This window comes from Mastomys coucha, unplaced genomic scaffold (genome assembly GCF_008632895.1).
Source record: "Mastomys coucha isolate ucsf_1 unplaced genomic scaffold, UCSF_Mcou_1 pScaffold22, whole genome shotgun sequence".
Taxonomy (NCBI): Eukaryota; Metazoa; Chordata; class Mammalia; order Rodentia; family Muridae; genus Mastomys; species Mastomys coucha.
In genome coordinates, this window is record NW_022196905.1 from 134,235,692 (window position 1) to 134,250,732 (window position 15,041).

At 51.1% G+C, this 15,041-nt stretch overlaps 1 protein-coding gene across 6 annotated transcripts in view; it reads left to right on the top strand.

Moving 5' to 3' along the window:
• The window catches only part of Elfn1 (extracellular leucine rich repeat and fibronectin type III domain containing 1), a 67,634-nt gene extending 61,765 nt beyond the window's left edge, over positions 1 to 5,869 (top strand). For 5 of the 6 annotated variants that reach the window (XM_031338514.1, XM_031338510.1, XM_031338512.1 and 2 more), the window contains one exon: positions 2,112 to 5,869. In XM_031338514.1, the coding sequence (XP_031194374.1) occupies positions 2,383 to 4,869 (2,487 nt within the window). In that variant the 5' untranslated portion in view covers positions 2,112 to 2,382 and the 3' untranslated portion in view covers positions 4,870 to 5,869. The remainder of the gene's footprint in view (positions 1 to 2,111) is intronic. The other variant, XM_031338515.1, reaches the window with a different exon arrangement.
• Positions 5,870 to 15,041: the final 9,172 nt, after the last annotated feature.

Consider the following 15,041-nt stretch of genomic DNA (forward strand, 5'->3'; position numbering starts at 1 on the left):
CAGGCTCCGTCCAATAGCGGGTGATGGGGAGCAGGGGCTATTCCCTATACTGAATCCAAGCACAAACAGCTAGACTGCTGCATGGCGTGACATGGTGGCAAAGGAATATGAAAGAGGCCAGAGGGAACAAAAGAGGACCTAGAGGTCCCCATGCAACCTGCCCCACGTGTGTAGGTGAGCATAGGCATGCATGCCTAGGAAGACAGAGGATTGCAAATGTCCACGTACACACCTGCAATTGTGTGCGTAGGAGGCCGGCTCACTGCAGGAGACATTGCGGCGCCTCTTTGGGCCTGTAATCCTACTTAACTCGACTTTCAGTTATTTTGAGCAAGAGATTATAGCTGATTAAGATCTCTTGCCAGGCACCACCCCTCCCGGAGGCTGGGACAGAAAGGCTCTTCCCACCTGGGCCAGGGTGCTCAAGATCGACTCTCCCAGGTCTGGCTTGAGCTCTCCTGTGGTGTTGGTATGGCCTTCAGGGCATTTCGGATAAATTGTGCCACCTCTGTGCCTTTGACATTGGTGTCAGAATCCAGGACGAGGAGCCCAATGAAATCCCAGGCCTCGCTGGCTGAGGATCATGCTACCCCACTGTCCTATGTCCCCTTTCCAGCTCTGGTGCGCAAGGTTCAAGCAGACCCTAGGCTGCTGCACCTCAAGGAGGTACCTGGGTTCCTCTGAACCTCCAATCTGTCTTTCTCAGTTAGAAATGGATTCCCTGGGAAGCCAGGTCCTGTTTATAGTGTTTTCAAAAAGGAGATATATATATATATATATATATATATATATATATATATATATATATATATATATCTCCTCATTTTTGTCGCTTCAGTGCTGCCTAGTTTCAGCTGTCAATATTGGTGAAATACACTCGGCTGGCTGCTGGCCAGGCCACTGAGCAGTGACGGAGGCTGCTGTAAATCCCTGTATTAACAAGCTAACACCCATTTCTCCATCCCATAAGTGGGCAGGGTGGGGACCATGGGGTAATGGACCCCAGTTCTACCGTGAGGTCTCTTCCTGTCACCCCACAGTCCTATCCACATGTACGCTGGGCTCTGGGAATTGGGGAAAGGCACGGTCCTGCCTCTGGGGGTGTACGTGGCCAGAGGTGACATGAGGTAGAGAGGCCTTCGTGTGTATACAAATTTGGGGTATGAGATGTAGGGAGGTGGCCCTGGGAACTGGGGGGATATTTTTGTTAAGCTTGGAGGTGACTTCTTTTTTGTTGTTGTTTTTAATATTTTACATTTATTTATTAATTGTATTTGTGTGTTTGGGAGGTGCTGTCAGAGGACAACTTGTAGGAGTTGAATCGCTCCTTTCGCCATGTGGGTCCTAGGGATTGAACTCGGGTCATCAAGCTTGGCAGCGATCCCATTGATTTGCTGAATCATCTTGCTGTCTCCCTCCATCCCAGAAGAGCTTGGTAGAGCAGGTTGTTCTTCCTCTACTGCCACACGGGGACAGCTTCAAGTCCTGGGTGCCATGTGGGTGGATGGCCTCAGAGTTCAGCCAGCTGATTCATCTGGAGAAACTGAGGCCCAGAGGAGGGTGGCTCGCTGGGCCACAAGGCAGGAGCTTGCCAGGCCACTCCCCCGATCTGCCTCAGGCTGGGGACATTGGCTGGGTGTTCGGCACCCCCTGCAGGCAGTTCTGAAGGTGCCATGGTTGGCCCTTCTTGGGGAGAAGTGACTTCGAAGCATTCCAAGGGACCCGGCAGAGAGTCAGTAACTCAAAGAGATGGATGTCCCGCCTGCCAGCTCTGCCACTCATTGCCTGAAGAACTCTGAGTCCCTTCTCTAGGCTGTTTCCCTGAGGATCCAAGGCCGTGCCCATTGTCACTGCAATACCTCTGAGCTGACCACTCAAGGGGACGTCATGTCCACCGTGTACAAAAAGAACCTGGACCTGAGGGAGGTCTGCTCTTCTTAGTGATCACAGCCTCTCTCAGCCCAGCCCAATGATCTGGGACAAGTACCATGGTTTCCATTTTACAGCAGACAGTGGTGGGTGGCTCAGCTGAATTCTTCAGACAGACAGTCACCCAGTGACTTTGGATTTAGTCTTTTCTGTGCCTTACTCTCTTCTCTCTTCTCTTGCAGCAGCGAGTACTTCAGGCAGAGGAACGGGGCAAAGCCACCAGGACACACAGGCCCATGGGAAAGCAGGCTGTGGCCACCTCAGGACCGGAGAGAACGACAAGGGGCAGCAGGCAGTGAGGGAGCCATTCTCCCTCCAGGCACCTGCGCCATGCAGCTTGGGACAGGACATCTCTGACAGTGCAGGCAGTACTCCATCCCACCTCTAAGTCCCCTGGGGGGGGGGCCATTGCCCAGCCCTCCCCTCCCCCATCCCCACAAGCAGTGTCCCAAGATGGCTAGGCACGGGTGGGGTGCACCGTGGGTACTTGTGGCAGCCGCCACGTTACTGCACGCGGGTGGGCTGGCCCAAGGTGACTGCTGGCTGATCGAGGGTGACAAGGGCTTCGTGTGGCTGGCCATCTGCAGCCAGAACCAGCCGCCCTATGAGGCCATCCCCCAACAGATCAACAACACCATCGTGGACCTGCGGCTTAACGAGAACCGCATCCGCAGTGTGCAGTATGCCTCCCTGAGCCGCTTTGGAAACCTCACATACCTCAACCTCACCAAGAACGAGATCGGCTACATCGAGGACGGGGCCTTCTCTGGCCAGTTCAACCTCCAGGTGCTGCAGCTGGGTTACAACCGGCTGCGCAACCTTACGGAGGGCATGCTGCGGGGCCTGAGCAAGCTTGAGTACCTGTACCTGCAGGCTAACCTCATCGAGGTGGTGATGGCCAGCGCCTTCTGGGAGTGTCCCAACATAGTCAACATAGATCTCTCCATGAACCGCATCCAGCAGCTGGGCAGCGGCACCTTCGCAGGCCTGACCAAGCTCTCAGTGTGTGAGATTTACAGCAACCCTTTCTACTGCTCCTGTGAGCTGCTGGGTTTCCTGCGCTGGCTGGCCGCCTTCACCAACGCCACGCAGACCCATGACCGGGTGCAGTGTGAGTCTCCTCCGGTCTACGCAGGCTACTTCCTCCTGGGCCAGGGCCGCCATGGCCACCAACGTAGCATCCTTAGCAAGCTGCAGTCTGTGTGCACTGAGGGTTCCTACACTGCTGAGGTGCTTGGCCCACCTCGCCCGGTGCCAGGCCGGTCACAGCCAGGACATTCACCACCTCCGCCTCCTCTGGAGCCCAGTGACATGCCCTGCGCTGATGACGAGTGCTTCTCCGGAGATGGCACCACACCGCTGGTGGTCCTGACTACGCTGGTCCCTCAGACGGAGGCCCGTCCCTCCATGAAGGTCAAGCAGCTGACCCAAAACTCGGCCACCATCATGGTGCAGCTGCCGAGCCCATTCAACCGCATGTACACACTGGAGCAGTACAATAATAGCAAATCGTTCACCGTGTCCAAGCTGACCCAGCCTCAGGAGGAGATCCGCCTCACCAATCTCTACACACTCACCAACTACACATACTGCGTGGTCTCCACCAGCTCCGGCACTCATCATAACCACACCTGCCTTACCATCTGCCTGCCCAAGCCGCCCAGTCCACCAGGCCCCGTGCCCAGCCCCTCCACAGCCACCCACTACATCATGACCATCCTGGGCTGCCTCTTCGGCATGGTACTGGTTCTGGGCGCCGTCTACTACTGCCTGCGCAAGCGAAGGCGACAGGAGGAGAAACACAAGAAGGCTGTGGCAGCGGCAGCTGGCAGCTTGAAAAAGACCATCATCGAGCTTAAGTACGGCCCTGAGATTGAGGCGCCTGGTCTGGCTCCCCTGACCCAGGGTCCGCTGTTGGGCCCTGAGGCTGTGACTCGAATACCCTACCTGCCAGCTGCCACCAGCGACGTGGAGCAGTATAAGCTAGTGGAGAGCAGCGAGACCCCCAAGGCCACCAAGGGGAACTACATTGAAGTGCGCACAGGGGAGCCGCAGGAACGCAGAGGCTGTGAGCTTAGCAGGCCAGGTGAACCCCAGAGCTCGGTAGCCGAGATCTCCACCATTGCCAAGGAAGTGGACAGAGTCAACCAGATCATTAACAACTGCATCGACGCACTCAAGTCTGAGTCCACCTCCTTCCAGGGCACCAAATCGGGGGCCGTGTCCGCGGCTGAGCCGCAGCTGGTGCTGCTGTCCGAGCCTCTGGCCAGCAAGCACAGCTTCTTGTCTCCTGTATACAAAGATGCCTTTGGCCACGGTGGCCTGCAGCGGCACCACAGTGTGGAGGCTGCGCCCGGGCCCCCGAGGGCCAGCACTTCATCCAGCGGTTCTGCACGCAGCCCTCGCACCTTCCGAGCTGAGGCCACCGGCACACATAAGGCCCCAGCCACTGAGACCAAGTACATTGAAAAAAGCTCACCCGTGCCCGAGACCATCCTCACTGTGACACCCGCGGCCACTGTGCTGCGGGCAGAGGCCGACAAGAGTCGCCAGTACGGCGAGCATCGGCACTCGTACCCCGGCTCCCACCCTGCCGAGCCACCTGCTCCTCCACCACCTCCACCCACGCACGAGGGCTTGGGTGGCCGCAAGGCATCTATCCTAGAGCCTCTGACCCGGCCACGACCCCGAGACCTCGTCTATTCGCAGCTGTCCCCGCAGTACCACAACCTGAGCTATTCATCTAGCCCCGAGTACACCTGCAGGGCATCCCCAAGCATCTGGGAGCGTCTCAGACTGAGCCGGCGGAGACACAAGGATGATGCGGAGTTCATGGCGGCTGGCCACGCCCTGCGCAAGAAGGTCCAGTTTGCCAAAGACGAGGACCTGCATGACATCCTAGACTACTGGAAAGGCGTGTCCGCCCAGCACAAGTCCTGAACCTCCCTCCACCCTTTGGCAGGGCCCAAGGTAGCCTGGCCCTGTCCTCTCCGAAACTCGTGATGCCCATTGGACCAAAAAGGATAGACCAGCCACAGCAGCTATCCCTGACTGAGACTTAACACTAAATCCAACATATGTGCACAACCAGGGGCCGCTGCATACAGCACCTGGCCACAGGGACAGCTTGGGGAGGCCGCAGGTGGCCGCGACAGTAGATATACTAACTTCCATGTAAACTGTAATGTGCCTGCTGCCTGGTGCAAGCAAGCAAGACACACACACACACAAACACAAACATACACACACTCACACACTCATACACTTTCACACACACTCACACACTTATACATACTCACATACACAAATGCATACACAGGCATGTGCGAGTGCACACACAAACATACGCACACATGCTCCCACTCACACACGCACATGCACACACATGCACACATGGGACTTCGGAAAACTGTGTCTTACGGGTGGGGGCGGGGGAGGGGAAGTTTTTCCATTATCTTTCCTGTTTTGAGCCTTCTCTTCCTTTTCCTTCTTTCTTCTCTCTTTCTCTTTATTTTCTTCCTTTTTAAAAAAATATATATAAAAGTGAAAATCTTTAAAAAAAAAAAAAGAAAAGAAAAAAGAAAGAAGAAAGAACTAAGTCACCTAGTGTGGGGCGAACGACCAAGTACAGCCAGCTTTCTGGCATCCCCTAAATACAATCTCCCAGGCTGTGGAGTGCAGATGGGTAGAGCGTCTGGAGACTGTGAGACTCTAGTGGGGAGGTGGAGTCTGTGCCTGGGGAGTGGTCAGGGTGGCAAGAGGGGTGCAGGCTGGGAAACATTGTGTGGTCCCCCCACCTCGACCCCATCTTCATTGTACACTGTAGCTGTTCTATTGTACAGAAAAAAAATCTATATTTGCAAAGTTTGCTGTAAAATGAGAGAGAGAAAACAAGACTATGTCTACTAAAAAAAAATCTGCAAAGGAAAAAAACTCCAAATACATGTGTTCTGTGGGTTTTTACTGGGGGCAGTGGTGGTGGTCAGGGTCCCATTTAGGCAAGTGATTGTGGATTGTGGCTTTGATGGGCTCAGTGGGAGGGAGCCTGTGGGAAGAGTCATGGCTCACACTGGGCAGGGAAGCTTCCAGCCTCTTTGAGGGTGGGAACTAGTGTGGAAGGATCAGAAGGTAAGAGGTGGGAGGAGGCTGAGGAGGGGGTAGCTATGCCAGGGCCCATGTGCAGACCTAGTGGCTGAGGGGTGGGGACAAATGGGAACAAACAGAGGCTCCTCTGAACATGGTGGTCATGGTGGGGTTGGTTAGGTATGACGGTTACAGGGTGTGTCTGTGCAGAGCCCTTCTATACCCAGAGCACTGCCCACATGGAGAGAGACCCCTCTCTGCAACACAAAGCCAGCCTTCATTCTCCCACAACCAGCCCTTGCCTCTCACCCATTCTGTCTCCTGTGACCTTTTCTGGGCGGTCCCATCCATGGGAGGATGAGCAGCTTCATTCTTTCTTGGTTCTTCAGTTTCTGGAACTGGTAGAAGGAAGTCCTGCTCCAAGGTTAACCTCAATACTTGCTGTTATTGAGACTGCAGCCAGCTGTTGTCAAGAACATACTCTATCTACACCTCTCTAGGCCAATGCTGTGATCACCACACCCAGAGCTGGTGTCTTCCAGAGAGGTTTAATGCTGTATCGGGAAGGCACACCTGGTTCCCGTGGAACCCCAAGGCCATTTCTCCCACCTGGGCAGCCAGGAGGTGTTCTCCCAATCAATATTCCCAAACTGGTTTGAGGACCTTCTCCTCATCCCCCTTAAATGCCTTAGTTACTGAGGGCTCCCCATCCAGGGAAAACAATTCCTAACATGGACTGCTGACAAAGACCCAGCAAGACACTGATATCCTGGATCCAAGGAGGTGCCTGGAGACTAGTGAAAAGAAGCAGGCTTGGGTGTCTGATGAGCTGTGGGGGAGGCATAGGTCCAAGCGTGGTTGGAGAGGGTGGGGGAAACCTGGGGGGCTGAGGGCAGCCCCAGATCAACAACCTCTGCTTGCATACTCTCAGGGATGGGAAGCTCATCTCTCCCCTCCAACTTTAGCCACATTCCTTAGATCCATACAACCCCAGGGTCCAGTTTATTCTCCTGGATCCCCAGAGGGGAGCATAGAACCACACACAGAGCCCACACTGGATTCCTAACCAGGGTGCACTTGACAGGTGCCTGTCAGTATACCCTTTAAATGGGTCCCCTTCAAGAACTTCATGTCCTGTACTTTCTTGTCTGGCCTAACAGGCCCTGACCACATCAGCCCCTTCCTAGCTCTGTACCCTCCTGAAGGAAGATCCATAGGTAGTCCAGAAACAGTGTGGTCATACCCAGAGGGGAAATGTAGGCTCCAGAGATGGTGATAGAGGCCCAGAGAATGACCTTTCTTGCCCAGGAGCGCCTAGCGACTCAGTGGCCATTCTGGTTCCAGGGCAGAAGGTGGCCAGGCTTGCTCAACACATTCCCTGTCGCCAAGGAGACAAAATGGCTATTTATAGGGGGACCGGGACAGAAAGAACTGGCACCCAAGATGGGGTTTGGTGAAAGAATCATAGGTCCAGAGAGGGATGAGGATAGAGAGGCAGAGGCAGGAGATGAAAAGCAGGATGTTCAGACCGTCCTGCCTAGTCTGGGGGGGGGGGGGAGTGTCGACGGAGTCAACTCTGCACTGAGTGTGAGCTGGTGACAGACACCCACACGGTGATGATTAGAAGAGAGTTCAAAGTATGTTTGATGAAAGGCCAGGAGAAGACCTGCCACATTAAAAAATTTTTAGATTTATTTTATGTGTATAAATGTTTCACCTGCATGCATGTATGTGCACCATGTGTATTCCTGGTGCCTGTGGGGGTCAGAGGAGGGCATCTAATCCCCTGGACTTGTAGTTATGGATGGTTCTGAGCCACCCTGTAGGTACTAGGAACCACACTTGGCTTCTCTGAAAGAGCAGCCAGTACTCTTAATTCCTGAACCACCTTTCCAGTCCTGGCCCACATATTTATTAAGTGCCTACTGTATGCAAGACTCTGTGCCCAGCTGAGCTTGGGAACTTGCAGGCTGCCAGTCACGGGTCATAGAAGAAAGCGGTGAGCTCAGAGGTATACAAGGGATGGGCATGGGAGATGAAGGGAGAGAGCCAGAGAGGTGGGGCTACCTCTAGAAGTTGTGGGACTTAGTAGGAGAAGAGAGGTGGTCTGAGCCCAGTTTGTTTGAGATGTGGGAACTCTGCCCATAATCCCTGCTCTGTGACTTCCCAGTGGAAAACAGAGGGTCTTGGAGCTTGAATCAGAGGCTCTGTGACTTTTTCCACATCCATCCTCATGGCTGCCCTGAGTCCCAGCTATCTCCTCCATCCAATGTGGGGGTGGCACCCCCACCCTCCCTCTTGTTACCAGGACAGTCTCACAAAGAACCCTGTCTGTTATTCTCTGCCACAAAACCAGCACACAAGGCAGTCACAGGTGGCTGGTGTGGATGAGAGGACTTGGGAAGACAAAAGTCCACCCCACGTGCCTTTAGCTTCCAGAACTCAGCCCTGTGGGAGTGGCTCCAGGGTCCCGGCAGCCATGGGTGTCTGCTCCGTAAGGTTCAGAGGATGAGCTGAGAGCCATACTTTTGTTTGAATGAGTGTATTTATTAAATACATTGCAAACCAAAGTAAAAGAGATGGAGAGATGGTAAAACACCATCAAATCAGGGGTATAAACATTCATCTGTAAGCCACTGGGGAAGCCCCGTTGAGGCAGATAGTTGGGTCTTCCCATAGAGAGCAGAGCATCCTTTCTAGCTGACAGGGACCAGAGGCTTCCACAGAATAAACAGCAACAGATTAAAGAGCACATCGTCCAACGGGGGCCTCATAACATCCAGCAGAAACCAACCAAGGAAGCTGAGACAGTCAGCTGGAGTCCAGGCTGAGCCTCTGGCTTCTCTCCCCTTTCACACCACAGGACCAACACCTGCTGGAACGACTCCACTTGTTTTCAAGGGTATGACAGTTTTACTCCTGGGTTGCTTTGCTGTCCTCTCCTCTCTGACACAGAGTTAGGAGGACCAGCCCATCCCCAGACAAGGGGTCTTGGAGGACACATGGAGACAGAAGTGCTTGAATATGAACCATAGAGCACAGCCCCTTTTTGAGCCAGTGAGCTCAAACAGCGAATGATAATTTATCAATATAGTGTACGTTGTAGAGCCCTGTCAGCCTGAGGAGGGACAGGTCACTTCCTAGAGGACAGGGTTGGGGAAGAACTGGGCATCAGGTAAGCATCCTCCCAAGGGAAGAGTGTAAAAGCAGAAAACATCCATTAATCTACTCACTTATTTATTCAACATGTAATTATAGGACACCTACTGTGTACCACACTCTGGGAAATGTCAACAAATGCTCCTGCCACTCCTGAGGGTGTAGCAACCCTAGTTGTGGGAGAAGATTGTAGGGGAGCCCAGGGTAGGCGAACTTCCTCAAAGCAGAAAGGGAACAGGCCCATACTACCCTGGAGAGGGATTATGGGGGAGGGTGGGAGCTGGCCAGGATTTGGTCTCTTCCCATCTCTCCCCCCATCTCTCTTTGAGTCCTCAGTGGCCATGTGGCATGACAGCAGGGGCCAGGGGACCCTGGTGCTGACATCCAATGTCAGAGAGGTAGAGCATATAGAAAACAGCCCAGCCCGCGATGTCAACATGCCAGCCAGGACGGTGGTAGAGGAAGCTACTATCTTCTCTGGACAGCGACACTCTTCAAGGGAGATGCTTGAAGGACAGACGGAGCCGGCAGCCTTGAGATGGGAGGTGGGGCCAGGGAAAGGGGATGGACCCCCCAGGGCACACCCAGCAGGGAGGCAGGTGGGAGGCAGGCAGTCACTGCAGTTAGAAACTGGGGCAGGGCGTCAGCTGGGCTGGGCAGCCTTCTTTGCAAGTGTGAAGAAATCCGAGCAGAGCTGCGAACCCCAGGGAGCCTGCGATGGTATTTTAAAGCATAATAAGTTTTATTGATTCTTCTTATCTCAGAAGTAATCCTTTTATTACATAAGCCTGAGAACACAGCTGAACATAAAGAAAAGAGAACTCACGGGTTGCTCCACCCAGCGATAACCATGGTAATTGGAGGTCTGCCCACGACCACTGGATCCTTCGACTCCCTCCCTTTTTAGGGGTCCTCTCTCTTCTCTGGCAAGGAGTGGGATGCCCTATGCAAAGGTGGGGGATGGCAAGGAAGTAAGTGTGGGTAATGTGCACAGGAGAGTGGAGGGCTAGAATCACAGGGAAGGATTTGAGACGGGGGTCTGCTGGAGAGGCTGGTGCTGTTCAGCACCACGGACAGTGTCATGCCCCGCCTCCGGCCCCTTCAATAAGTCCACGGACTAGAGCACTAGTGCAGGTGCTGGTCCATTGGATTGAGGCACCTGGGCTGGGTCCAGCATCGGGTGATAACCTTGGCCACTCTACACTGTGATTTTTGAGACAGGGTCCCTCACCGAACCTGGAACTCGTCATTTTGATTAGACTGGCTGACTAGCCAGCCCCAGAGATCCTCCTATCTCCACCTGTGCGGCGGGAGGATTGTAAGTGTGTGCCGTCATGCCTGGTCTCTATGAGAGTTCTGTGTACCAAACTCAAGTCCCCATGCTTACTCACTTACACTGAGCTGTATCCCCAGCCCCACGGGCATATCGTTTACATTTGAAATCTAGAGTTATAGAGAGTTGCAAAGTTTCGTAGCATCACAAGCTGTTGCCATGGTGACATCTTACCCCACTCTATTACAGGATCAAACCTGGAAACCAGCTTGCATACTGCTGCAATATATTCGTGACAGGGCAGGGCTTGTTTGGTTTACGTGTGAGTATGTGTGCGCATGTGCGTGCACGTATGCAAACTTACCCTCTTTATCTAAATTTACCTTCTTTATCTTGACATATGAAGTTACCACCACCATGGAGACACAGTATGAACACTGGACTTTTCCTCACACAGACACCCCCCCCCCCATATCCCTGTTGCTAGTGGCAACCACAGGCCTCTTCCCCACTCTCTCCTCAGATTGTCATATCCACGTGACCTTTGAGATCCGCACAGCCAGAAGATTTTGGAAGGCTGTCTGAGTCACTCTGGATTGGTAGTTTTCTCTTTTCATTGGTGAGTAGTATTCCATCATGTGACCAACTGGGTAGAGGTTGTTTAATGACTCCTCTGTATAAGGGCATTTGGAATATTTACACTTTGAGCTATTACAAATAAAGCCACTATGAAAACTGCACATTGGCTTGGTGTGACCACAAGTGTTTGTTTCTCTAGGATAAAACATTCATGAAGGCAACTGCTGGTCTACGCTTCACCCCCACTCCTGAGGCAGGGAGTATACCATGCTCAACTCCTTAAATTGCTTGTTTTTGAAACAGTCTCATGTAGCCCAGGCTGGCTTCAATTTCACTGTGTAGCCTGGGATGACCTTGAACTCCTGATCCTCTTGTTTAGTAGGGTTAACCCTAACCCTAACCCTAACCCTAACCCTAACCCTGTGCATTTCTACCCTACCTTAGATGATTTAGTTTCCAAATAAAAGACACAAAACCTTTATAAGCCATTAAAGCACTAGAGCTGGGCAAATATCAACCCTCTATGATATTTTGTCTACTTCTTGTCAATGACCCTGAGATATCACTTGCCATGTTCTGCTTGGGCTGCTCCTACTCCAACAGACCACGTGCTCAAGATCAAGATGGTGACATCTTCCTTCCTGGTTTCTCTCTTTCCTCTCCTCATGGCCCCTGCCAAAGCCCAGCACTGAAGCCCCGCCTACCTCTCTTCTACCCAGCTAAAGGTTGTAGGCATCTTTATTAATCAGTCATGGATAATTTGAGGGTGAGTTTTATACAATAAAAGCTGAGGATTGTATTGAGACAATTAGACCTTGGGATAGAGAACTTAGTATTGCAATACATAACAGACCAAACCTTAACACTCCTGCCTCGATCTCTTCAGTCCTGGGGTTATAGGCTTGCACCACCACACCCAGTTTGTGCGATGCTGGGGCTTTGTGCATGCCAGGCTAGCTGCTCTACCAGATGAGCCACACCCCCAGTCCTCTCATCATTAACAACTAAGACAATCTCCTACAGACACAGCCACAGGCCAATCTGATCTAGATGACCCTCCTCAACTGACTCTAGGTCATTGGGGGAGGGAATCGTATATCAGATATCCTATTGACCAGATATTTACGTTATGATTCATCACAGTAGTGAACTTACAGTTATAAAGTAGCAATGAAATAATTTTGTGGTGGTGGTGGGGGTTCTCCACAGTATGAGGAGCTATGTAACAAAAGGTCACAGCATTGGGAAGGTTGAGAACCACTGCTCTACACTGTGTCAAGTTGACAGTCATGGCCAACAAGGACAGACATCACCATCACATAAGTTGAAGGTTATCAATTTTTTTGTTACAATCAGCAAATATGTTTTAAAGCTCACATGGTGGAGGCTAGCCCTTTATATTTGTCTCCAAACTTCCCCCCAATCACCCCCCCCGCTGTTCCCTTCCTGAAGTTGCCAAACTTCTCCTTTTCTTTCCATTTGGAATCTTTGCATTTAGTTAAAGGTGCATTTGCTGATGACCAACTCTCTAAAGAATCAAAAACTCTCAGTTTCCTGAAGGAAGACCAGACCTTCAATCTCTCTCCCTTGCTGAAGGAGGATTCGAGTGAGGCCCTAGCTGTCTGCTTATGTAGTTCTCCCTTTTGTGGATCAGATGAAGATTGCCAGTGTCCAGATGGTGCTCCCATGTAAGTGGCATGCACTTTTTCTCCACTTGCTTTTTATACCGTCCATGTCTTTGGTATTAGGAGATTCACTGTGCCCGGGTGTTTTGTGTTTTAACTTGGAGTTTGCCAACCTTGCATCTGTAGGCCTGAGCGTTTTATTAAATTTAGGAAATGAGAATTTACAACGTGGGTCCCTCCCTTTAGACCCCCCTGTTCCTGCTTCTTTCCTTCTGTAACCTCCTGACAAGTATGTTCCATCTTTCCTTACCATTCTGAGGGAGAGGAGGGGGGAAGTGTCTCAGGATTGGTTTCTCACACTGCCCTGTCCCATCATCTGCCTCTGTGTCTTGTGTAATTTCCATAACCTTTTCAGCTTGCTGGTTCTCATTTCCTAAAAATGACAAGTCAGCTTGTCCTGTGGACTTTATTTATTTATTTATTTACTTACGTACATACCTACTTATTATGTATGTGAGTTTGTATGTGTTCCACAAGGACAGCGTGTGGGATCCAGTTCTCTTCTCTATCCTAGGGTTCTGGGGATGGAACTCAGGTCATCAGGCTTGGTAGCATCACCTTTATCCCCTGAGTCATTTCACTGACTCTCCAGTGGACTTTAATCTTTGGCATATATATATATGTACAATCTCTGAATATATACATATATATATATGCAGTCTTCTACCTCCTAACTTCCTATTAGAGTTTTCTTTTAAATCTTCTCTTAGGTGAGATTTCCTTTTTTTTTTGTTTTTGTTTTTGTTTTTGTTTCAAAAGAGTTTGATGGTTTGGTATGTCAGAGCATTTGTGGCACAGGCATGAGGACCTGAATTTGAAATACATTAAAAGGCTGGGTAGCTTCGTGCACACACCTGGAACTCTGAGGCTGTGAGGGATGAAGACAGGGATGGCTTAGTGTTGCTGGCTGCCAGCTGAGCTCCAGGGTCAGTGAAGGACCCTGTCTCAAGGGAATAAGGTAGAGAGAGATGCACCAGGATATTCAGTGTCCTCTTCTAGCTTCTGTGCACAGGCAAGCATGCATATTTGCACATAGTGGCTCACCCGCTCGCACACACCCCTCCGTAGCTGCTTGTTGAACCGTACTTTACAATTACATCCTTGAAACACTTGTCACATGATTTCAGCATCTGAGTCCCTTCGGCACCGCTGTCTGGAGGGCCATTTTTTTCATGCTGAGTCTGAATTGCCTGGTTCCTAAAAGGATGCTCTATGCTTGTTGTGTGTGAATAATCTTTTGAAAGTTTCAAAGTTGGTCCACTTTTAAACACACTGTAGTAAAAAATATCTAATAAATCTCATCATAGGGTTTCTTTCCACCTTTGGCCATTTATGTTCCCAGATGAAAGATACACAAAACCTTGTACTTTAAAGTATGCCTTAGGCAGCCCAATAGCTGGGCAGCTGCTTACCCTCCATGTCATTAGAATCCACCTCCCATTGATAACTCTAAACCATTCGTCACTGTTTACTGTGTTCCATCCGGGCTGTTCTCAACTCGAAGTAGGTAGCCCTCTGGGCCACGTTCTATTGGCCCCTAGTCCATGTCGGCTCTCCTTTCTCCTCTCCTGCTTGTTCTTCTATCCCATGGGGGCTCTCTCTCCTCCCTCTCTCCTCATTGTCTCCTCTCTCTAAGCCTGGGAAAACTCAATCTCACCTTCTGCCCAGCCATTGGCTGCCAGCATCTTTATTCACCAAACAGAAGAATTTGGGTGCAGGGTCCCAGGGGCTACTTATAGACTCCAGATCTTGGGGGGCCAGTACTTACCATGACAATAAACAGTAAAAGACAAAACCTCAGGGCTGGAGAGATGGCTCAGTGGGTAAGAGCACTGACTGCTCTTCCAAAGGTCCTGAGTTCAAATCCCAGCAACCACATGGTGGCTCATAACCATCTGTAATGAGATCTGACACCCTCTTCTGGTGTGTCTGAAGACAGCTACAGTATACTTATGTATAACAATAAGTAAATCTTAAAAAAAAAGACAAAACCTCAACAACATACAAAAAAGGTTGTACACAGGTGCCACCTTAAATGACCAAGATCATAGAGAAATGGCCAATGGGGATGGTGGGGGGGGATCACAACCCACACGGGATGAAGCCTATAGAAGCCAGTGAAGCCTGACTAGCCACACTAAGTAAGGGGAAGCCATTTGGCCTCTGAAAACACTGTCATTTTAATTATGATGTGTATAATGTGTGTGTATATGATTTTATGAGTATCAGTACATACATGTGTGTGTGCATGTGCATACACAGGTATGTGCATGGCGTGTGTGTGTGTGTGTGTGTGTGTGTGTGTGTACTGTGAGGTAAGTCACTCTGGTCCA